At 42.2% G+C, this 26309-nt stretch overlaps 1 protein-coding gene across 1 annotated transcript; it reads right to left on the bottom strand.

Moving 5' to 3' along the window:
- Positions 1–494: 494 nt before the first annotated feature.
- zgc:175280 (cationic amino acid transporter 2 family protein) lies at positions 495–24502 on the bottom strand. The gene is made up of 11 exons (XM_060912943.1): positions 24133–24502; positions 20245–20400; positions 18119–18281; positions 17239–17372; positions 13943–14165; positions 12404–12540; positions 11673–11775; positions 6043–6158; positions 4976–5142; positions 4791–4899; positions 495–643 (listed from the first exon to the last, which is right to left on the bottom strand). Exons 1-11 carry the CDS (start codon positions 24500–24502, stop codon positions 495–497), a joined length of 1827 nt encoding a protein of 608 aa, XP_060768926.1.
- Positions 24503–26309: the final 1807 nt, after the last annotated feature.

The raw sequence follows: 26309 nt of genomic DNA on the forward strand, positions 1-26309 counted from the left end.
ATGGGTTAAATGTAGAGAGGAATTTCACTGTGCTTGCATGTACGTGTGACAAATAAAGGCTTCTTCTTCTTAATATATATTTTTTCTGCTTTTAGCCTTCCATGGAAAAATACTGATAATATTTGCACATTGTAATAAGCAAAATACCTTGAACAAAAACAGAAGGGAATAATAATCAAATTTGGCCGCATTCATTTATTATATCAATCCTGATATTCAGTACTATGGTCACCATTTCAGCTGCTGAAATATCAACTTACACTATAGAATATAGTATAGAACATACATAGTCTATAATAATAAGTTTATATAACATGGACAAACGCTTTTTAGATGATCGAGCCATTAGAACATTTCATGTCTGTCTTGTAAAAGTAATTTTACAAATGCACACATCCTCATCCATACACACAGTCATCCAACATCCAATAAAAATATATATATATTCATTAGAATCAATACTAATAAGACTTGGGTCGAGATCAAGTAAAACTTTATAGCTTGGTTTGTTGTGGAGAAACGTTGTCTTTCTTCACTTCATCTATTTGGGTGCAGACGGGTCGCGGCTCGCTGTGATATGAGGGTTCGTCTTGTTCTCTCTGGAGGCTGTGCCAAACTCCATAGCAGAAATAGATCAGCAGTCCTGAACAGCAGATTAATCCAGTTATAGTTTGTTGAGAACATAGAAAGAAAAGTGATCAGAGAGATGTAATGTGTTCACTCTGGGTTGTAGTGAATACACTATATGACAGGATAAGATGAGATAAGATTTTTCCTCCATTTTTGCACATCAGACAGAAAATGGGAACTGGGTGAAGGTAAGAAATAACGTTGTGAAGAAACATCGGACCACACCCGCTGCAGGATTGGTCTGAGGAATCGTTCCAGCCAATCGTTTGGATTTGGAGCTTTACCGTGTCATATTAGCTTGGCAAGCCAGACTAAATGTGAATATTTAGTCTGGCCTCGAGGCGTAGACATTTCCGAAGCGGGTAGGAGGAACAAACCGCTGTCTTTCAAACTGTCTCTGTGCGTATAGGCCAACGCTCTGACCAATCAGCGCAACAGTGACTGTGACGTAGTCAGAGCGACAGAAAGCAGCGGGGGAGGCCTTGAAATTAAATAATTTTTCAAAATGCGTATTAATTAATAAACAGGTTCTAGATATTAAGAAGTTTGGAGATAATGACCACAAGTTTGGAGTCTGTACCACATACACATTTTTTTCCAAGTGTTTTTCAAGGGTTTGCTTAAACTGTTTTTGAGAGTTTTTATTTAGTGGTGTTTGGTGAAATAATTTCCCTTAAATTTAAAATAACGGGAAAATAAGAAACAATCAAAAAGTAATGTTTCAAAGCTGTTTATTAATTCTTCGTACTGCACAAACTAGCCCATCCTTTTGGCTACGAGCGGAGCCAGCTGGTAGATCAGACTTTTGCCATAGCCGGTCGGCAAAACAGTGAAAATGTCCTTCTTGAAAAGGAATGAGCGGAGAGCCTTTTCCTGCTCATGTTTCAACGAAAACTCCAAGTCTAATTCTTCTAAAACTGATTCCAAAGCGGAGTCAAACGCGCGCTGTTCACTAGCCATAGCCATCTTTCCTATTGCGCTTTCTCCAGCGTCGCGCAGCTTTGTCGTCACTCCTGCAAAAGCCCGCCCAAAGAATCCAAACAAAAACCTTGCGTTGTGATTGGCGGGCACGATTTGATGCCCGGGGTGTTTTTGTTTATATGGTGCGAGGCTAGACCCATTCACTAGGCAAAAAATATTTTTGGCCGCTAGGCGGTTGGGTCTAGTTTACTAGGCTAGTGTCATATCTAATTTGTAGAAAAATAAGAAAAGTCGCGATTGCCGCTGATATCACTAATCTGTGTTATGCACATACACAGAAAAACGTCAGTTGCTCATGTCAGCATAGTGTCCTATTACTAAGTGTACATTATGCTAAACGGGTAACCAAGCCTCCAGCAGCTCATGACAATAGATATTGGTGTTGCAGTCTGGTGTTAATAACCACACATCCTGAAACAGTGACGTCAAGAGGCTATTACACCTGCCTTATGCTGTTGCTTACTATTGACTGAATTTTTAGAGTAACTCTGTAATCAGCAGTTGAGAGTCAACATCACACAGTCATCCAGTGTACAGTCTCACAGTTTGTTTTGAGTGGTTTAAAATGGACCTTTGTTCAGCTGAGTTCAATACAGCAGGTGTGGTTGCCATGTGTCAAGAAAATATCCAGCCCAACTACTGTACATCTCACAAACCACATGAAAGACCTGCAACTGGTCCCAAAACAATTTGAGCATTGGTAAAGGGAGACTCATTTGTCTTCTTTTTCTCAGCCCCTACTCAGCATGTGAAATATTTTTCTGATGTACAGACATTACCATAATCCTCCTTTTTGTCCTCCCAATCTTTAGAAGATATCTTACAATAAAATGGTTCTGTGCATCATAGACACCCTGTCTGCATTAACACCTTGCCTTTGTTTGTGATCATTTATCAGATTCTGATTAATTTTGGCAGCCATAGAGTATTATTAACTCACCCACTTTGGCATAAATCATAACTCTGGCAACCCTGACTGCTGCTCCTCCCCCAAGTACGAAGCACAGTGATTCCTGCCCCAATAGTGATGGTGAGATTCACCGATTCGTATCAGTGCACCAGAGATGTCCAGAAGTGCTGGTGACCGGTGGTTTTCTTCACCTACACAGATGGTCTGCACTGGCTACTCAATCCCAGAAAAAAACCCCAACAACTTGCCTTTCAATGCTCAAGTGATTTATATCGTCTCTGCTGCCCATAATTTGCTGCAAATCTAATTATTCTACTTTGAAACTGTTTTTGATTCAGGTCATGACTGGAAGTGACGCCATATTTGTTGATCGATTCTTGTGCTCTGATTGGCTGAGCTGGACCACGTGACCATGCCGTAGTGTATGTAGTTATGTTACAGAGCCAGGCAGCATACTACAGAGGGTAACTGAGAAAGGCAAGCACACACACATCTGGAGGGAAATTTCATACATATTTTGCAAGTATTTTACAGGGAAATGGTTATTAATTTTTTAGCTGAGAATGCACCAGAAGGCGTGTACATTTCCCCTAGCATTAGTGCATTAGTATTAGCCGCCTACTCCTTTTTTTTAGTCAGCTACTTCAGATTTTCTGGAGAACCCTGGTGCACTGATTTATGATGCGATTGCTCTGATTCAAAAAGTGTGCACTGGATATAATCTGGGATGAAATAGCTTATAAAATCTGATTTATTAAGACATAATTATTAGGAGAGGTCTTATGCCTTTATTATTTAAAAAAACATGACCACAAATTTTTGATCAATAATTTTACATTTAGACTACGTTCAGACTGCACCCTGAAACGACCCATATCCGATTTTTTTGCCCATATGCGACCTGTATCCGATTTGTTATTGACAATCTGAATGACACAGATCCGATTTTTTTCACATGCGACCCAGGCCGCTTGGATATGTGGTCCTAAATCCGATGCATAGCCGTTATTTTCACATGCGACTGCAGTCTGACCGGACAGGTCGCATTCATGCGACCTACACGTCATCAACAAGAGACAAACGTCACTATTCTGTGTTGGCTAATCCCGCCTCTTTGGTGGAAAACAACAACATTTGTACAGTTTTCAGAATTTAAATAGACTTTTATAGAATTGATCAAGCTAATGGTGGATTTGGTAGGGACCTGGATGTTGATCTGTTAGCCTGATTAAATAAAACAGTTTCTATAACTGATTTATAACTTAAACCATCCTGTATTACAAGATTATAAGATTGTTCTGGAAATTTCCAGTAATTTGACACCTTTGGTCTCATTAGTCTGCTGCCCACATTAATCAGATTATTGTGTGAGTTCCGCCGCCGCCGCCACAAAAACCACATCGCCAGGTCTCGCCTCATCTCCATGCTTTACTTGCAAACTTGAAGAGTGCGCTTTTTTTTTGTTTATGTATTACGTAGATGTGCTTATTACGTGTCAATTTGCGCATGCGGGACACTTTTGGGTCGTTTTCCGTTCATATTGGAGATCGCACACAAGTCTCATATAATTGGTAATGTGAACGGCCTAACGAAAAAATCGGATTTCACAACAAATCGGATATGGGTCGTTTCAGGTTGCAGTCTGAACGTAGTGTTAGATTGATTCCTCTGCTCTAAACTGTTTCTCAAGCGCACTGTTTCATCTCCACTGCTGTGATTGGCCAATTCCCATCAAGTGTCTTGGCCATGTCTAGTGTGAGTTGAAGGCATGTCCAGGCGAGTCACACAAGAGTATATGGTGCGAGAATGAGAGGCATGGTGGCTCACCCTCCATAGTGCCAATGGGATTTGAATTGCACAGCATTATATTCTTTTTCATCCTGTTGTATTTCGTTGAATCGCTCCGCATCGCAATAGGGGTGAATCTTGTCATATCACATAGTAGTTGCTTCATATGCATCTCAAATCACTAGCAGTGCATCAAGATGCGTATCACATTGGCTTCAGTGATGGAGATCCACATCCCTATGCCCCAATGGACTTCTATTAGCTCTTGTTGAAGTTCCATGTTTGACCACTAGGTGCAATAATCATCATCAGGCTGCACATCTCGAACCGCGAGCAAATCAAAGGAACATCAGCTAATATCTGTCAAATGGCCACTCAATCGAGGTCATTAGTATTACAGTGGAATTTAAAACATATAGACTTGATGAGGATTAATAACATTCCATCGCTGGGTAATACCAATGTTCCATGTTCGTCTTACCTACTGCCATCCACACTGCGTAACGGATCCATGTATCTCGTCCCAGCTGAACCATCAGATACATGTTGGCAAAAGTGCTGAGGGTGGGGAGCACCGGCACGAAAGGAACCTGCAGTGAGAACTTTTTAACTTTTAGCTACGATAGAAATTCTGAAAAAAGTGTGATGAGAGTTATAGAGTCTCACCATGAAGGTGGCTTTGGTGCTGCACTGTGGTTGTCTCCAGATGATGACAAGCGCAGTGAGTAAAAACAGCACGAGAATGCAGATGATCAGAATCATCCACCACGTCCCCACTAGGCCTGACTCCACCCCCTGCGTCAGAATCACACTCAGAGCCGTTGTCAACACGACTGAAACAACACACACACACACACACACGCACACACACAGAGTGTCACCAAGAGACATGCTAATGAAGATATAGATGTTGAATTCTTGAATCTGAATGTCAGAATGTCGTTTTCTGACAGCAGTGCAGCTGCAAATCACAAGTTTATATCATCATTTCTATAGTAACAGTTCGTTCTCAGGGACTTATAAACGTAATTTGTACTGTATTTTATTCCTTATCTATATAATATCCTGTTGCTATAAACTGTTTAACATATCACATACAGTCACACATTTTGGTAAAGCCAGAAACAAACATGCTAAACGTGTACATAGAAAATGCAACTGTTGCATAAACACAAGCTGTTTTCTAGGTTTTTTAAGCAACTAGCGACAATAAAAGTATGACGTGGGCTTCATAATCATCTTTTCTTCCGTTGTGTTTGTTGTTGTTTTATGTCACTACTTAGCAAGTATTGATGCTATGCTGACTGGAAGCTATGGAAGTTTGGTTTTAGCGGTTGATGCTAAGTGTAATTACAGTGTCATTTTCGTCACATGGATTCTTTTCTTAGTCATTTCTCAACACATTTGAGAGAAATGTTGACATTCCTGACAAGTTTGGCTAGTTTTCGCTGTAATTGAGCTCTTAAAAAGATTTAACTGATGGATACTAACTAGCTAAAATAGCTTAGCCTATTGTCCAGTAGCAATGGGATATTCTTTGTTAAAAATATCATCAATTTGCTTAAATTTGCTGAGGATTTTGAAATATTTATATGCAGAACATGTGAAATATTTTGCAGTACACAATCACATCGTTGCAGTAATTAAAATTTCCAATTTACTTTACACTCAGATGAACATTTTGATAAAAAATGTCTTGTTTTGAATGAAAATTGTATAAACAGAAGACTCACTGTTGATCATGGTCAGTATGGACACAACTTTCAAGCTGGTGGCTGTAGGTGAAGATGGCGGTCGTATTAAACTCCACTTCTCCTTCTCATTAAACGTGTCTGTATCTCCTCGGTATCTGTGTGGACACACAGCCATACACACTCACGAAATGGCCATGGTGAGCTTTTTGTGAGATGTTTTTGATATCTTTATTTCTTGTGTCATAATTTGAGACTTTCAGGGTGATGTAGTGGAGAGACAATTCAGGAAATGTTCATTAAAGGAACTAGAAGAACACTAGGTAGAGTTCAGACCTCCACCAAGCCACTTATTAAGATTTGCATCAAATTCTAATCAATTGTTCCTTGGCCCATGGCTCACCTTTCCTCAAAATTTCATCAAAATCCATTCACTACTTTGAGTTACGTTGGAAACAAACAAACAAACAAACAAACAAACAAACAAACAAACAAACAAACAAACAAACAAACAAACAAACAGGCAAAAACATAACCTCCTCCAACAAAGTTAGTGGAGGTAAATATTTGTAATTTATTTTTAACTCAGATTAATCCTTACTTAACAAAAATACTTCGAAGTTATTCCACGAAATCGAGTCGTACATGAGCTGATAGCCAATGAGACACGTGACACCAAGTTGTCTATAATCCATGTACAACGAGATTAGTGGAATAACTGTTTTATTCTATCCACATTCACTGGATTTTGAGAAACAGAGCATTTTTATTTTAATTTTTTTGCAAATTCAATAAATAAAAACTTTATACAAAACGTCCGACAAAATAATTTCCACTTAGAATGTAAAGAAACCGGGCGAAATGACAGGAGCAATTTGTGAAAAATGCGATAATCATTATTGGAAAATAAAAAAGATATGTTCTTACCCCGAGGTTGGGGCTCGTATGCGAGCGCTTGGTGGCCGGGCCTTTGCCCATGGGGCCCGGCCAGGCTCAGCCCGAAGAGGTGACGTGGGCCCGACCTCCTGTGGGTTCACCACCCACAGAGGTAGCAGTAGGGGTTTGGTGCAGTGTGGATTGGGTGGCAGTCGAAGGCAGGGGCCTCGACGACCTGATCCCCGGACACAGCGGCTGGCTGTTGGGACATGGAATGTCACTTCGCTGGGGGGGGGGAAGAGCCTGAGCTTGTGCGGGAGGTTGAGAGGTACCGGCTAGAGGTAGTCGGGCTCACCTCCACGCACAGCTTGGGCTCTGGAACCCAGCTCCTCGAGAGGGGCTGGACTTTCCACTTCTCTGGAGTCGCCCGTGGTGAGCGGCGGCGGGCTGGTGTGGGCTTGCTTATAGCTCCCCAGCTCAGCCGCCATGTGTTGGAGTTTACCCCAGTGAATGAGAGGGTCGCCTCTCTGCGCCTTCGGATTGGGGAGAGGGCTCTTGCTGTTGTTTGTGCCTATGGGCCAAATAGCAGTATAGAGTATCCGGCCTTCTTGGAGTCCCTGGGAGAGGTACTGAGGGGTGCTCAGACTGGGGACTCCATTGTGCTACTGGGGGACTTCAATGCTCACGTGGGCGACGACAGTGACACCTGGAGGGGCGTGGTTGGGAGGAACGGCCTCCCCGATCTGAACCCGAGTGGTGTTTTGTTATTGGACTTCTGTGCTAGTCACAGTTTGTCCATAATGAACACCATGTTCGAGCATAGGGGTGTCCATAAGTGCACGTGGCACCAGGACACCTTAGGTCGGAGGTCGATGATCGACTTTGTAGTCGTTTCATCTGATCTCCGGCCCTATGTCTTGGACACTCGGGTGAAGAGAGGGGCGGAGCTGTCAACTGATCACCACCTGGTGGTGAGTTGGATCCGCTGGCGGAGGAGGAAGCTGGACAGACCTGGCAGGCCCAAACGTATGGTGAGGGTCTGCTGGGAACGTCTGGCCGAGCACTCTGTTGGGGAGGTCTTTAACTCCCACCTCCGGGAGAGCTTTTCCCAGCTTCCGAGGGAGGCGGGGGACATTGAGTCTGAGTGGACCATGTTCTCTACCTCCATTGTGGACGCAGCTGTTCGGAGCTGTGGCTGCAAGGTCTCCAGTGCCTGTCGTGGCGGCAATCCCCAAACCCGGTGGTGGACACCGGAAGTAAGGGATGCCGTCAAGCTGAAGAAGGAGTCCTATCGGGCCATGTTGACCTCCAGGACTCCTGAGGCAGCCGACGGGTATCAGCAGGCCAGGCGTGCTGCAGCTCAGGCAGTTGCGGAGGCAAAAACTCAGAACTGGGAGGAGTTCGGGGAGGCCATGGAGAAGGACTATCGGTCGGCCTCGAAGAAATTCTGGCAAACCGTCCGGCGCCTCAGGAGGGGGAAGCAGTACTCTGCCAACACTGTTTACAGTGCGGGTGGGGAGCTGTTGACCTCGACTGGGGACATTGTCGGGCGGTGGAAGGAATACTTTGAGGATCTCCTCAATCCCACCGTCATGTCTTCCACTGAGGAGACTGAGGCTGATGACTCAGAGGTGGACTCGTCCATTACCCAAGCCGAAGTCACTGAGGTGGTTTGCAAGCTCCTCGGTGGCAAGGCACCGGGGGTGGATGAGATCCACCCTGAGTATCTCAAGTCTCTGGATGTTGTGGGGCTGTCTTAGTTGACACGCCTCTGCAACATCGCGTGGCGGTCAGGGACAGTGCCTCTGGAGTGGCAGACTGGGGTGGTGGTCCCTCTTTTTAAGAAAGCGGACCGGAGAGTGTGCTCCAATTATAGGGGAATCACACTTCTCAGCCTCCCAGGGAAAGTTTACTCCAGGGTACTGGAGAGGAGAATTCGACCAATAGTCGAACCTCAGATCCAGGAGGAACAATGCGGTTTTCGTCCTGGTCGCGGAACACTGGACCAGCTCTATACCCTTCATAGGGTGCTCGAGGGTTCATGGGAGTTTGCCCAACCAGTCCACATGTGCTTTGTGGATCTGGAGAAGGCATTCGACCGTGTCCCCTGTGGTATTCTGTGGGGGGTGCTTCGGGAGTATGGGGTTCGGGGCTCTTTGCTAAGGGCTGTCCGGTCCCTGTACGAACAGAGCAGGAGTCTGGTTCACATTGCCGGCAGTAAGTCAGACCTGTTCCCAGTGCATGTTGGACTCCGGCAGGGCTGCCCTTTGTCACCGGTTCTGTTCATAATTTTTATGGACAGAATTTCTAGGCGCAGCCAGGGGCCGGAAGGAATCCTGTTTGGGAACCACAGGATTTCATCTCTGCTTTTTGCGGATGATGTTGTCCTGTTGGCTTCTTCAAACCAGGACCTTCAGCATGCACTGGAGCGGTTTGCAGTCGAGTGTGAAGCGGCTGGGATGAGAATCAGCACCTCCAAGTCCGGGGCCATGGTTCTCGACCGGAAAAGGGTGGCTTGCCCTCTCCAGGTTGGTGGAGAAGTCCTGCCTCAAGTGGAAGAGTTTAAGTATCTCGGGATCTTGTTCACGAGTGAGGGAAGGATGGAGCGTAAGATCGACAGGCGGATCGGTGCAGCCTCCGCAGTGATGCGGTCGCTTTACCGGTCTGTCGTGGTGAAGAAGGAGCTGAGCCAAAAGGCGAAGCTCTCAATTTACCGGTCGATCTACGTTCCGACTCTCACCTATGGTCATGAGCTTTGGGTAATGACAGAAAGAACAAGATCGTGGATACAAGCGGCTGAAATGAGTTTCCTTCGCAGGGTGGCTGGGCGCTCCCTTAGAGATAGGGTGAGAAGCACAGTCACTCGGGAGGAGCTCGGAGTAGAGCCGCTGCTCCTCCAGATCGAGAGGAACCAGCTGAGGTGGCTCGGGCATCTTTTTCGGATGCCTCCTGGACGCCTCCCTGGGGAGGTGTTCCAGGCATGTCCCCCCCGGGAGGAGGCCCTGGGGAAGACCCAGGACATGCTGGAGGGACTATGTCTCTCAGCTGGCCTGGGAACGCCTCGGTGTTCTTCCCGAGGAGCTGGCCGAGGTGTCTGGGGAAAGGGAAGTTTGGGCTTCCATGCTTAGACTGCTGCCTCCGCGACCCGGTCCCGGATAAGCGGAAGAAGACGAGACGAGACGAGACGAGATGTTCTTACCATCAAATACTTTTATTCCATATTTTGTTGCTTTTTTATTTGGGGGGGTTGTTTTTGCGTAGAGTTTTTATTTTGTCCTTGGTTGGTTCAGCAATACGCTCCACCATTTTCTTCTGCTTCTTCTTCTTTAGGGTTTTTTTTTTGGCGGTTGGCAAACCAACTTAAAGGTGCATTACTCCCACTTACTGGGCTGGAGTGTGGAACAGAAGAACGGGGGGGGGGGGGGACGATATTCTTTTAGCTATTTCTGTTTCTTTTAAATACTTGATAACAAAGTGATATATCTGACTTGATGCACACCACCATTTTGTTTTTCTCTCCTTACTGATATCCTAGTAGTAGAGTAGCCAATCAGAGCATGTGATTGCTCATATCCAGTGCAGTGAATGTGGATGGAATATATTGTGATATGTTGCAAATTACACCACAGAGACATTGAATTCTGGGTTCTGATTGCTCAGAAGGTGTTGATTAATTTCCCAACAGTAATGTAGCGACACATCAGAGGTTTATATAGGTGTGTATATATGTTCTAATATGTTCTCACTTGTTTACAGTAACAGTGCAGCAGACGCTCCACATAAACAGATTAAAAAATGCATGTGATTGTTGATATGGTGATGTTTTCGGTGAGGAGAAATGTGTTTATTTAGCAGTTAATGACGTTTCCAGTGTCAGCACTTTGTATCAGTCAGAGGTGAAGCTATAAATGTAAGTTTTCTGATATCTTCAGGACAGAGGAGTTTACATTTACTTCTAGTTTCTTGGTAACTGTGGGGGGGTTTTGTGAGAGAGAGAAAAAGAAAGAAGCTGGTGAGGGAGCACCTGTTTATAGCTGCTATAAGGTGAAGTGAAAACAACATTAACTGTTACTATAAATGGATAAAAAGTATGATGCTTCATTCTTTAACAAATAAAAATGCAGTTGTTGGTAAATTACTGGGGTTGTCCTTCATATCCGAAGAAGACTTGTTCCGAAGAAGACTTGTTGTGTTGTTTTACTGGGGTATAAAAGGAATAAAACACTTGGAGACGTGCTGAGATAGGAAAATAAATGAGACCGTCAATGACGGCATAGCTCACTCCGGCCCCGTCTAGTCCAAAAGGAACGCTCTAAAGTGGGCCACTTTGCACAATAAATGTTGTAAGCTATATACACTATATACAAGCAATATATAGAAGCAATATCCACCCTAGGAATACTGATCTATTTACCAGAAAGAATCCAAAACAGCAAGGAATTAACGGAGAATTGACCTCATTAAGGATTAATTCATCCATAACTTCATTAATAATTGTAATTATGCAAATTTGGGTAGAACTTATATGCACCCCAGACAGACCTACCTTCCTACCCAACAAGAATAAAAATCAGTGAAAAATTGAAAGAGAAGAAGCGATTTTCGTGAAATGTGGATGCCGACGGACGGATGACGGACAACACATGATGGCGTAAACTCATCACCTGTCGGCTGGATGAGTGAATAATAACAGACTGGTGTTAAGAGAATATAGTGTATATATTAAGAGAAGGAGAGGAGAGGAAGCAGAAGTGAGACAAAAAGAGGAGTAGCAGAATGAGGATCATCAGGAATACCTGAGGATGAGGATGCAGATGGCCACCAGTGTGTAGGCAAACAGTGTACCGATGGACATCATGTCCACCAGAGCTTTCAGGTCAAACATAAGCGCCATGATGGCTGCAAAAACAACACACACTTGTGTCTGCTCATAGCTTCTTAGTTACAAAGTCATTAAGTGTCATAAAACACCACAGCAGCAGAGTGATTTTAAAAAATGTCCTCTCTATATTCTTCGAAAAACATGTGTACTAGTATAATGCCAATCATTGATGATGATGTTTTTCTGATAATGATGTAATAATGTTAATTATACATCACATTCTGATTTATCCCGTATACCTGTACGGATTCCTGTCATTCACTCTTTTGTCTCATCATGGTGGTTCAGTTTTTTTACTAAATGTAAATATTTGCTTGGCATGGTTGAAACTGGAACAGGCTGCTCTGATTACTACTTGTTTTGATTTGTTAAATCCTTGAGATTTATCTTCTCTCGCACATTCTGCTCTCTGCTTAAGGAAGGTTACTTTGACCAGTAATGTCTTTCTTCTCTTCATAAGACTATATGATCCTGACGGGTGACGTAATGGTACATAATGTCTCTCTTCTTTCATAAAGTAGTGTCGTGTAGTCTAAACCAGCCATGTAAAGCTTCATCGCCCAGCCCATGTTACCCTGTCATACACAGGCAACTCAGATTCGTCAATCACATAAACGTTTCAGGTGTGTTTATAAACTATGTTACCTGCCACTGTTCCTGAGGACAGTGTGGCAATGACAGGACTCTGCCTGGAGCTCATTTGACTCAGGGCTTTGAACATAAGTCCATCTCGGGCCATGGCAAAAAGGACACGTGGCATCGGGAACATCGAACCCAACAAACTGGCACAAAACACATAGATGACATAATTATAAAAATACTTAATCGAAAAATAAATTCCACAACTATCCCAAATGTAGTCGATCAGTAATAGTGTATAGAGCTAATTCATTTAAAATCTTCTTGTAAATATTCTCATCAAACCCTAGACTCATATTTATGAGTGATGATCTGATTACATTCAGACTGAATATATATATATATATATATATATATATATATATATATATATATATATATATATATATATATATATATATGGGTTATTCTGTATATAGTACTTCAGTATTGTTTTTAAGATTTATTGTTTGTAATTATTGCTCACTTTGCTCTGATTCTGACCCATTTCTCCTTCACTTTTCCTTATATGGAGATGCTTCTTATTCTTGTTTCCATGGTAGTTAATTAGTTCCACATGCTGCTTGTTATCTGTATGTTATCTCAGGTTTGTCTGTTGCTGTGTTTCCCCTCAGTGTCATGTGTGTAAAAGCTGTAATTCTGAACTCTGCTTGCCCAACATTGATCCCTGAAGTTCCCCTTAATTTCCACACAATCAGGTACTAAACTGTACCATTTCTTGTTGGTGGAGATGTACACTTGTTGTGCCTTTAGTATCTTTTCACCAGAAATGTGCATGGAGTGTTCTTTAGCCCTTTACTCAAAAAGATAATTACAATCCAGTTATATGGCTTTGATCTTTTATAAAGGTACTGCAGTATCAGTTCCAGGTGAAATACATATGACACATAGATAAGGTAAGAGTCCCACCCTCGCGACAAGGAACTGTACATTTTATCAATGTTGTTTTTTTCTAACAGTATAAGAACTCAAAATGTGGTATTTCTTATTACATAATGCAGAAATATATCTTGTGAATATTTCTGATCCAGTCCTGTTTTAGAAAATGGAAATTCTGTCGAAGAGAAGCATTAACCATCATTACGAAGAGTAAATGTTTAACTCTTGGCCTTTCTTTTATTCATGTTCCTCAACTTCGTGTTTTGTTTTGTTTTTTAATGGTGTTTGGCATTATCCGAGACTTTATGGCATTCATCCTCATCAGCAAACACATCAAACTCCATCTGTCTGCATGAGCAATTCATTTTGTAGTTTTAGCTGATAATGAGGTGAATTATGGTATGTTATTATGTCTTAAATTGCATTTAGAGCAAAATGACTCATTTAAAATCATATTTGCCTTACAACAATGATGTTTAGATCCATCATCTGTGTGCGCACGCACGCACACACACACACACACGCGCAGGAAGGACTTTTGCTCCTTAATTCCTCTGAATGTCGTGATGAATAGAAGGTAGATGAGGGATTTAAGCATGTGTAATTTTATAAAATTTAAAAGATGACCAGGAATCTAGTACCAAACAGAAGGAGAGGTTGTCCTACCTCGTAGAGAGTGCACACAGAGACCCGACAGCCACAACGTACTTCGCTGGTTCCCAGCCTACGTATGTGAAGGCCACAGGGAGAGGGCTCTGGATGCTCAGCTGGAAGTAGGGCATCATGAGTGTGAGAGCGGCCGAAACACCAAAGTAAGCCAAAAAACAGATCAGGAGTGATGCCACGATGCCCACGGGGATCGACTTCTGAGGGTTCATGACCTCCTCACCTTGAATGGAAGAAAAAAAGATCTGGAGTGAGTAATGGTAAGGCTTTAGTCTTTGAGGAAAGGTAAAAAAAAAAATTATTACTGTACATACAAGACACTTTTTCGGTGGAATAAAAACGTGTTCTATTCCCTTCTAGCGGGTTTCATTCATTTTGTTTGATAGCATGCAATATTGTCAGCATATCACTTATCCTACATGTATTATGTCTCTCTACCAAATGAAGAATGAGAATTGAATATGGTTTATGATATTGCATGGTTCTCAAGACAACATGATGTCACACATTGGAGCTGATGTGAATATCCAATGAGAGAGTTTTCTGCTGTGCATGTGCACAATCATTTCTTTGTTCGCCGGGAAAGAGAAAGATGCTTTGAACACCCAAAAGGAACTTGTATGTATTATAATAATAATAATAATAATAATAATAATAATAATATTGGCTGGGTTTTTTTTGTGGTCTATTAGGCTACGTTCACACTGCAGGCTGAAGTGAGTCAAATCCGATCTTTTCGCCCATATGTGACCTGTATCCGATCTTTTATTGACAATATGAACGACACAGATCCGATTTTTTCAAATCCGACCCAGGCCATTTGGATATGTGGTCCTAATTCCGATTCCTATCCGCTCTTTTCATATGCGACTTCAGTCTGTACCGCCAGGTCGCATTCATCTGACTTACACGTCATCAACAAGCCACAAACGTCACTATTCTGCGCTGAAGTAGGCGGCGGGTCTCTCAAAAAAAGTTACAACAACATGGCGCATAATCACGGGCGCAGATAGAGGGTGGGACTCGTCCCACCCAGATTTAAATTCACCTCGTTCGGTCCCCCCCACTTATAGGGAGGAAAAAAAGTCTATGCTGTCTTTCTTTGCATAAGGCAAACCTCACGGAAAAATCAAAAGACTAATTACCATTTGGTTTATTGAGGTGCACAGCAGTACATACATAGTTGCAACAACTCACATAAAACAAAACAAAGACTGATATTCGGTTGGTTGAGCTGCGCAGACTGCACAGGTTGCGAGCTCGAGCTTGGTTGCTATGGTAACCCACAAGAAGTTTGACAGGCATATCGGGGTTGGGGTTGGTTTGCTGGCAGCTTTGTCCCCCCCAGTTCAAAAAACGTATCTGCGCCCCTGCGCATGACATCAATGCGAGGGACGCTTCGGGCTGTGAAGGTTCTGAATCTTCTCAATGGAAGGACGCAGAGGTTAGGGAGCTGATTTCCATTTGGGGGGATGCAGCTATTCAAGCTAGATTGGATGGGTCATACCGCAACCGGGCAGTTTTACTTCCGTAAACACTGGCCATGCTCACTGCGTGTGACGTCGTCGTATCCTGCAATGCGCATGCGGAACACTTTTAGGTCGCTTTTCGTTCATACTGAGGATCACATACAAGTCGCATATATTTGTTAATGTGAACGACCTCTCAAAAAAATCGGATTTCACAAAAAAATCGGAATTGAGCATTAAGCCTTGCAGTGTGAACGTAGTGTTAGATATATTCCATTCAGGTACTTGTCTTTGACTCGTTCAGTATCATGCTAGCTGAATGGAATATATCTGATAGACCACTCAATGCCAGCCATTATTATTTAAATATCCGGTATTCGGAAATAAAATGGTGCCTAATTCTCTACATCTCTCACTTCTCGTGTTTCAGTGCAAATGACAAAAAAAAAATCATCATGAAATAAAATAATCTGTTCAGCAAAAGTGTACTGAGTTGCAGAAATTTAAATGTCATTATATGGATATTAATTTGAATATTGTGTCTTATTTTTAAAGCTCGACTGCCTTTTGATTTCATAAAATTGGTGAAATTTAGTTCGCTCTGAAATGTGGTGATTGTGATCTCTGTTTATTTCTGTAATATCTCACAAAATATCAGTCCATTCTGTGGCTGGGAAGTTATTTAATTTGAGGGGATTCAAGCAAATAACATTAATGAAATCGCTTGCTTCGCGCAGTCAAGCAGACAGAGGAAGTCCGTGTGCGCATGCGCAGGTTTACCTTCTTCTTCTTTTGGGTTTTACAGCAGCTGGCATCCACAGTGTTGCATTACTGCCATCTACAGGTTTCCCTTTGAGCGTGCACTGACAGTTCCATCATTCTGTCGCTAAACGAACAGCTGATCACACCGAGGTGCTCGCTGAGCGCCCATATTTATTAGTATGGTCCTGCGTTTCCTTTCCTTCTCAACATAACATCTTTTCTTCTCGCTTTCCGTTACTGTAGTCGGTCTTTCATGTTTCATTCGCACACTCACGTCCTCCATTTTCCTCTCCTGTTTCAAATTTGTATCCCACAATGCCTTGTGTGAACGGGGAAAGCCCACCACGTGATGCATGACGTAATATCTTGAATTGGGTCATGGTGAAGGAGTTAAAAATAGCGGAGAATTTAGCAGAGAGCCACGTGGCTCTAAATTCATTAATTGTTCGATTAAAAAAAATTAATAAAATTTTAAGTCTGTGATTCGAATTCAGTAGCTTTCGGTCACTAAACAAAAATGATTGGGTGTTGGGAAAATTATTTTTATGACCTACACTTGAAAAATCTGAAAGGCTGTACAGCTTTAAAATAGTCCTCAGTCTATAGAAATGAACTTTATTCAGTTGGATACAAATGGACATATAGCAGCAAGAATCATTTGCCTTCAGTGCTTGGACCCCTAGTGGGATCCTCTCGGAATAAGAAAAATAAATAAATGAATAAATAAATTTCTTTTGCATAATGAGAAATGTGGACAAAACATGCTTTTGCAAACAAATTTGATTCTTGATCCAAAGTTAGCATCAAATTTCATTAAAGAATGGTCTTTACTCCATGATACTTTGGCTGTGTTTTATTCTTAAGCCACATTCCTTTTCTCCTTATTTGTTCATAACCAGGAAGAAAAAACTTGATAATTCTATGATGCAAACTGGTTTTATTGTTATCCACATTAGCACATTAGGTGAGGGATGTGAAAAAAAATCATCCTAACGAGAGATTAAGTCTTGTAAATGATTTTTAAAAACAATCAAAAATAAAACTTTTCTTTTAAAGATGATGCACCTGTAGTGGCGATACAATCGAATCCTACAAACGCATAGAAGCAGGTCGCAGCTCCAGCCAACGTTCCTTCAAATCCGAAAGGGAAAAATCCTCCCGTCCCATATGTTGATGGATCAAAAGTGCTGTTTGAGTTGCTGTTTATGGTGAAATAAAAACATTACGAAATCAGCACGTCAGTCCTGAGTTGGATTTTCTATGATTAAATTTCTCTGAAAAGAACATCGTGGAAACTCGTCCACTTTTCTGTTGGTTCCTGGTGGCTGTATAATGATTTAAAAAGGAATCTAATGGTTAATAATAGTATTTTGGGTTTTATATACATAAGGTGTTAATGGTTTAAGAGGAAACCGGTTTGACACAAGATACACTTCAGCTCAAAAATAATCTATTAATTGAATTAACATACAGTCACAAAAGTTTACACCACCTCAAGGTTTCTCTATGGAAAAAAATATTGAAATGTTGGTGTATCTTACAACCCCTGGGGGTCTACGGGGACCAAAAATCACATCCGAAAGGATCCAAAAGCTATTAAAGAAATGAAAGATATTCGAGGCAAATAGTGGGCACACAAGATATTAAATAATCTCTTATCACATTCACAAAGAGAGATTCACTTCATTTCTGAACGTAAAATATTTGACCATTTTTGTTGCTAATGACAATAAAGGAACATTTGAGAAACCAAAGACACAAAATAATATTAATAAGGAATTACGTTTCTTTGCCATCTTCATTTTGTCCCAAGGGGGATGCTAACTTTTGCACTGAGCTGTACTCCGAACATGTTGCTGAATCAAGAACAAAACTCCTGAAACTAATCAGTAAACTATCTTTAATTAAAAGCATTGCTGTTCCCTGGGGTGATAAAATAACTTACATCGATGCTGTGGCATTCATGATATCCTCCTCAGTCAGCTTCCAGTTTTTAAGGTCACCTTTAATAAATCCAGAGATGATGACGAACAGCAGCACAAGCACATTTATAGCAGTGAAGAGCTTGTTGACAATCGCAGACTCCTTCGCTCCAAAAGCAAGAATACCTGAGAAAGATTTAGGCTCGAGTTTTAGAAATGAGAGCAACTTGAATTCAAAACACTTTTCCTACTGCTGATACTACTAATCACGATAATTAGAATAAAAAATACAGTTATATTTATAATGAATAACATCCATCCATTATCTATAGCCACTTATCCTGGACAGGGTCGCAGGCTGGAGCCTAGCCCAGCTGACTCCCCCCCCCCCCAAAAAAAAAAAATCTGTCCGTCTGAGTTACATGTCGGTCCTGGGATCGAGATGCTGAACCTCTTCTGCTCCTCGGACCTGCCTGATCCATCCTGGTGCCCTGTGTCTGGTTGGAGTCTCATCGCATCGCTCCTGTGGAGGACGGCCCCATGTGGACAGTTGGGGGTCACGCCTGGAGGACGCTCTGGACTCTTGCAGTGGTGCTTTTGTGGCTGGGGACTGCAGTTGACTTGCTGACTTTGGGACTGCAGTTGACTTGCTGACTTTAGGACTGCGGCTGTCGTGAACGGTTTTGTGCTCGGGTTTCCGTCGGTGGGGGGTTTATAGCATCAATGAAGCTGACTTTATGTTAGGACTGTTAATGTTATAGTCATGTTGTCTGTTGTTGCCCAAATGAGGATGGGTTCCCTTTGGAGTCTGGTTCCTCTCGAGGTTTCTTCCTCATGTCGTCTGAGGGAGTTTTTCCTTGCCACTGTCGCCACAGGCTTCATCATTGGGGATAGATTAGGGATAAAATTAGCTCATGCTTTAAGTTGTTCAAATTTTGTAAAGCTGCTTTGTGACAATGTTTATTGTTAAAAGCGCTATACAAATAAACTTGACTTGACTCTGAGTGAGAGGCGGGGTTCACCCTGGACAAGTCACCAGGTCATCACAGGGCTGACACATAGAGACAAACAACCATTCACACTCACATTCACACCTACGGTCAATTTAGAGTCACCAGTTAACCTAACCTGCATGTCTTTGGACTGTGGGGGAAACCGGAGCACCCGGAGGAAACCCACGCGGACACGGGGAGAACATGCAAACTCCACACAGAAAGGCCCTCGCCGGCCACGGGGATCAAACCCGGACCTTCTTGCTGTGAGGCGACAGCGCTAACCACTACACCACCGTGCCGCCTAATGAATAACATTTAATTAAAATTTAAATGACAAGTATTGATGTTTTTAGGGTTAAAAATGGAAAATGGACAATTTACAGTCTCATCTCATCTCATTATCTGTAGCCGCTTTATCCTGTTCTACAGGGTCGCAGGCAAGCTGGAGCCTATCCCAGCTGACTACGGGCGAAAGGCGGGGTACACCCTGGACAAGTCGCCAGGTCATCACAGGGCTGACACATAGACACAGACAACCATTCACACTCACATTCACACCTACGCTCAATTTAGAGTCACCAGTTAACCTAACCTGCATGTCTTTGGACTGTGGGGGAAACCGGAGCACCCGGAGGAAACCCACGCGGACACGGGGAGAACATGCAAACTCCACACAGAAAGGCCCTTGCCGGCCCCGGGGCTCGAACCCGGACCTTCTTGCTGTGAGGCGACAGCGCTAACCACTACACCACCGTGCCGCCCCAATTTACAGTCTAAAATTAAAAATGAAATATTGGTATATTCTGTAGCAAGACAAAACATTCAAACTATCACGCAAAAGTCCACCGAAAAATAGTAAAAAGAGATTTTCCATGTAGTTATTTAAGAAATTATTTATTTGCCTTTGAATATTTGTATAACTATTCTAAAATACATGTAATATTTCCAAAGAAATGAATTAACTTATTTAAAAATGGTCCAAATTCATTAACTCGTATCTGATTTTTAAGTCCTGTCTGATTTTTTAAAATTTTATTTTTGTGATTAAAAATACCTTCAGTGGAAATCCATTTATTTGTTTGGTAATCTTTAGCTATAAGGGTGTACAATCTTTTGCACTGGAGTCTGGACATCTGATTGATGGTGTAACTGACCTGCCAGAAGCATAATAAGTGCAGCTGCGAAGAAGTCTGGGTAAGGAGCGAGTCCAGGTAAGTCCATGGCTACATTTTTACTCAAATAAGAACTGATGACTTTCCCAATGAGGTCATCAAACGTTCCGCTCCAGGCCCGAGCAACGCTTGACGTACCTGCAGAAAAACAACCACATCATAAAATCATCATATGATCACAAAAATGTTTGCTCAGCACAAACACCACTATTAACATTTGTAGAGTTTTTGTGCTGGCGAGGTTCCGGGTGGATTGTTTTTCTAGAACTCTATATCCCTTGTGTTCCGTGTTCTCAGGGTACAATATTCCTAGTGGTATATTTTTCCATCCCAAGATCCTATGCTCCCGGTCCTCTCAGTTCCCTGAGCTCTATTTTCCCAAGTGAATATTTTATATTTTTAGGGTATCATGTTCCCAGGTTCTTATTTTTAGCACCCTGTGTTCCCAGACTTATATGCTCTCAGGTCCCTATATTTCCAGGATCTTATATTTCCATCTAAAGGCCTGATGTTCCCAGTGCTCTCTCTTGATTGGCCTGTATTTTTCCATATATTTCCAATATCCCATTTCCATCCATCCATCCATCCATCCATCCATCCATCCATCCATCCATTATCTGTAGCCGCTTATCCTGTTCTACAGGGTCACAGGCAAGCTGGAGCCTATTCCAGCTGACTATGGGCGAGAGGCGGGGTTCACCCTGGACAAGTTGCCAGATCATCGCAGGGCTCCAATATCCCATTTCCCTAGAGAATTTTCCCTTGGTTTCAGTTTATTATTTGGTGATTGTCCTTGTATCCTATATATTTTCATGACCCTAGATTCTCACTTCCTTGTATTTCCATGATTCATCATTCCTATATTTTATTCAGGGTTCATGGTGAAATTTTTTTCCACCTTCCTAGTTTTCTAGGGTCCTATTTTCCCAAAGGGCTATTTTCTCAGGTTTGAAGGCTCAGTCCTACAATACCGATAACGATCCCTATTGAGGTATTTCACCTGACGTCACAGGGTCACGTGACGCCCCGGTGTCCACCATTTTGAAGGTCAAGCTAGCTAATGTCAACAACATAGTAGCTAGTATGTTACTGTAGCAATGTTTACGTTCAGTCATTTGGATGATTGTTAAAACCTTTCAGTCTCAAGTTTTTCCTTTATTGTATTTACTAGTTTACTGTAATTATGATTCGGCAGCTATTTACACCGGATCCAGTGTAAATAGCTGCCGGAGCGCGCTCCGGCTTGCTCCCCCTCAAATTAAGCAGCGCGCTCCGGCTTGCTCCCGGAGTGCTCCGGCCGAGGTTCCGGAGCGCGCTCCAGCTTGCTCCCCTTCAAATTAAGCAGCGCGCTCCGGCTTGCTCCCGGAGTGCTCCGACCGAGGTTCCGGAGCGCGCTCCGGCTTGCTCCCCCTCAAATTAAGCAGCAAGCGCGCTGCTTAATTTGAGGGGGAGCAAGCCGGAGAGCGCTACGGCAGCTATTTACACTGGATCCGGTGTAAATAGCTGCCGGATCATAATTACAGTAAACTAGTAAATACAGTAAAGGAAAAACTTGAGACTGAAAGGTTTTAACAATCATCCAAATGACTGAACGTAAACATTGCTATAGTAACATACTAGCTACTATGTTGTTGACATTAGCTAGTGCTAACAGCTAGCTGCTAGTAAACTGCTACAACACAGACTCCGACCCTAATAATACAGTTCTTGGTCATTGCCTGGTAACAGCAAATTTATAACAGGCCATGTCTCAACAGACTAAGAAGTTATTTCAATGACATTTAATAACATTTTGTTTATCCTGAGGACCGAAAGTAAATGAAAATGTGAACAAACCTTAGCTGTAATCAGATGGCGACCACCGGCTCCAGGGACGACCCACTGATGTAGGCATGTTACCCAGCCTGACACAAAATATTTGTAGGCATCCAAACTCTTATACGCTTTCAGATCAATACCTGTGTATGGCGATGGGTTTTTAACGACATAGGTATACAGATCATGTGGGTCGAAGTCAGGTAAAGACGAGGGCTTCGTGTACTTCCGTACGTCAGTGAACAATCCTGGTGGAAGCAGGTAAACGTCGTTCTCTAAGCCTGCTAACCTCAATTTTTGCAAATACCTCTCCCTCTGCTCGCCCTGTAAATGCCCTACGTCGCTGGATAATGAAGGTGTTTTCTGCATCTCGCTCCTTTTTCTTTTATGTTTTTCGTTTGTCGCCTTCCTCGCATTCAAACTGATTCGAGCCGTGACGTCCAAAATGGCAGCCTAACGATGCATCACATGACTTGGTCACGTGGGTGAAAAACCTCAATAGCCCAGGCCTGGGTTTATCCGTATCCGTGACATTGCTTCTGGAGCGATTTTTCCAGGCCTGGACCTGATCTGATAAAACATCTGACCAATCAGGTAATTGTTTACATGTGATGTCTGAGAATGTGCTATTTTTTCCCAGGCATCTTTGTACATCCTTGTTGCATCATGAAGTCACGGAATATGGATTCACGGAAAAGAAAAAATATAATACAAATCACGGATCCTTTATTCACGGATATGTGATTTTCTATGAAATATCAATAGTAAATTAATCAAGTAAACATATAAATGCAGGTAAGATTATGTTATTTAATGTTTTATCCGTGATGCATCATCCGTATGAAATCGGTAACCAATCTGTAATATACTGAAATGTCCATGACCAATCCGGAAGTTATTAGCATCCGTGATGCATCCGTATTAAAATCCGTAACCACTCTGTATTTTGTATCCTTTTTTATTATATTTCCGTAATCCGTAGTCTGTGATTTTATCCGTATTTTATCAACCACCAGAGTGTGTGCATGGGTTGTTTTAGAGTCCAAGCTGTACAGTATGACCTGGAATAATGTGCTACTACTTGGAAAAAACTTCCATGACTATTCCTAAGTTCTCATCTCATCTCATCTCATCATCTCTAGCCGCTTTATCCTTCTACAGGGTCGCAGGCGAGCTGGAGCCTATCCCAGCTGACTACGGGCGAAAGGCGGGGTACACCCTGGACAAGTCGCCAGGTCATCACAGGGCTGACACATAGACACAGACAACCATTCACACTCACATTCACACCTACGGTCAATTTAGAGTCACCAGTTAACCTAACCTGCATGTCTTTGGACTGTGGGGGAAACCGGAGCACCCGGAGGAAACCCACGCAGACACGGGGAGAACATGCAAACTCCACACAGAAGGGCCCTCGCCGGCCACGGGGCTCGAACCCGGACCTTCTTGCTGTGAGGCGACAGCGCTAACCACTACACCACCGTGCCACCCCTATTCCTAAGTTGTATGCATTTATTTCCCTGAGTGTCACGACCAACTGATATTATAGTGGGGATTATAGTTGTGGTGTTTCTGCTCCAGACTGGAACTAAATTCAGGCAGAGGGACAGTCAGAGTTGGAGTTATACGGTAGGTAGAGTTAGAATCATCAGTGTTGTGGGACCTGAATGCACCATGTGCCAGATATTTTCAAGGCCCTATGCTCCCACACGCCTATCTTCCTGTAGCCCTATTTTCCAATGTCCCTAGGGTCTTATTTTCCCAGGGTACTATACTCCCAAAGCCACATGTTCCATCTGAATATTTTCTTAGGGTTCCAAGTTCCCAAGGTCATATTTTCCCAGTGTCCATTGTCTCTAGGTCCTATATTCCAAGTGCATATGTTCTGAGGGCTTTATATTTCCAGGCCAGCTTTCCCAAGGTTCTATGTCTATGTTCCTAGAATGGAGCTTGATAATAAATTTATATAGATTTTGATATATTGATTTTTTTTTATGACCAATATTTTGAGCTTGATCTGAATCCCAAGCATGATTAGTTCTGTTTTCTTGCCTATTATGTAGGACAGCAGCAGGTTCCATCCTGTAATGAAGGCCCACACTTCACCCACAGTCACGTAGCTGTACAGATATGCAGAACCTGTTTTGGGCACACGGGCACCAAACTCGGCGTAACACAACGCAGCGAACACAGATGCTACTGCGGCGATAAAGAAGGAGATGATGATGCTGGGGCCGGATACGGTGCGCGCCACCTCACCAGAGAGCACGTAAACGCCGGCGCCCAACGTGCTGCCCACACCCAGTGCCACCAGGTCCAGCGTGGTCAAACAGCGGCAGAAATCCGAGCTCTCGCCATCCGGCTCCAATGGCTTCACCCGGGACAGACTCTTCAGGAAGGACAGCAGCTTAGTGCAAGGCATCCTGCAATGAAGAATAAATTCACCATCTTTCAGTCAGTAAATGATTAATTCAGAAATAATCAGTTGTAAAATGAAATAATACATTTCAGATGAATATCAGGAAAGGAATTGGGTGAGTTTTTTGTGATATATATGGTTTAAATACTAGCTTTGTGTTTACTCATGTTAGCACTTTCATACCTATGTTCCATCATCTTATAAATCTCTGTATTTGGTTCTCTATTTTTCCTTCTTATTGGAAAACTGCCCAAATCACTCCAATCTTTAAATCTGATGATCCCACTAGTATATCAAATTATAGACCCATATCAATCCTTCCAGTAATGTTCAAATTACTTGAAAAAATCCTCTGTAATCAACTAAGTTTTTACCTTGAAAATGGAAACTGGCTCAATGACTCCCAGCATGGTTTTCGTGCCAAGCGATCAACTATGACGGCACTATTATTATTTACAGAACACATTAGACACTCTTTAAACAAAGGCCATATAACTGGTGCTATTTTTTATTGATTTCCGTAAAGCTTTTGATACTGTAAACCATCAGATTCTGTTGGATAAACTTATCTCATTTCAGTTATCTTCCTCTGTGATCTCAATGCTGTCTTCATTTCTCACTAATAGGTCACAAGTTGTTAAGATTGGTCATGAAAGATCTGACTCTTTAGAGTGTAATATGGGTGTCCCCCAAGGTAGTATACTTGGTCCGTTACTTTTCCTGCTGTATATAAATGATCTTCCTTGCATTTGTAAATTCTCAAACTGTTTGTTGTATGCCGATGACACTGTTATTTTTCTTTCTGATTCTGACCCTAACATTATTAATTTAAAACTATTATCTGACCTTCAGCATCTTCATGATTGGCTGGAAACAAATCATTTAACCATCAACGTCAAGAAGACTGAATGTATGTATTTTTATTCCCAAAGGAAAAGCCTGTCCATCTCTGTCCCTATTACCCTTTCAAATCAAAACCCTGTGACCACAAAAACCTATAAATATCTTGGTGTGATCTTGGATTCACATCTTACTTACAGAGAACATACAATTAAGTTAGCAAGTAAAGTTAATCAGAAGCTATATGTTTATAGTAAGATCAGACCATATTTGTCACCCTCAGTATCACACACATATTTACACGCAATTATTCTTTCAACATTATCTTATTGTCTTCCTATTTGGTCTCTCACTACAAAAGAAATCACAGAACCAATTGCTAGATTATACAACAGAGCATTTAAGATCCACCATCAACTTCCTAGTTGGACACATCACTGTACTGCACTCACCCACTCAAATGCTCTCACTTTTCAGAACTACATTAACACCCATGCTATGACATTTTACTTTCAGCTACAATCAAACTGTCCCATAGCTAGTCTTGCTGTGTTCCTTCCAACAACTAACATGCAACAGGGGCGGACAACAAGATCAGTAACTAGGGCACTTCTTACAGTGCCAGCCTTTAGAAACACCTATGGCCAGCGATCATTTTTTCACACTTACACTAAAACATGGAATAATATTCCACACCACAACAGAATAATACCATCTATTACTCATTTTAAAAAGGCTTATATATTTCTTTTGCTGAATAGTTATACTTGTAACCACTAACACATCATATATACTTACATACACTGACATTATTCAAAACCTTAACTGATATTTATGTCTGTGTAATATTGTTTTCTTTTGTTTACTTTTATCCTTGTCCCACGTTTTTGTTGCTGTTATTGTACTGTATTGTGGTGTTTATATTTGTCAGTCTGGTGTTGGTGTCTTGTACTCCTGTTGTTTTATGTGC

This window comes from Neoarius graeffei, chromosome 28 (genome assembly GCF_027579695.1).
Source record: "Neoarius graeffei isolate fNeoGra1 chromosome 28, fNeoGra1.pri, whole genome shotgun sequence".
Taxonomy (NCBI): domain Eukaryota; kingdom Metazoa; phylum Chordata; class Actinopteri; order Siluriformes; family Ariidae; genus Neoarius; species Neoarius graeffei.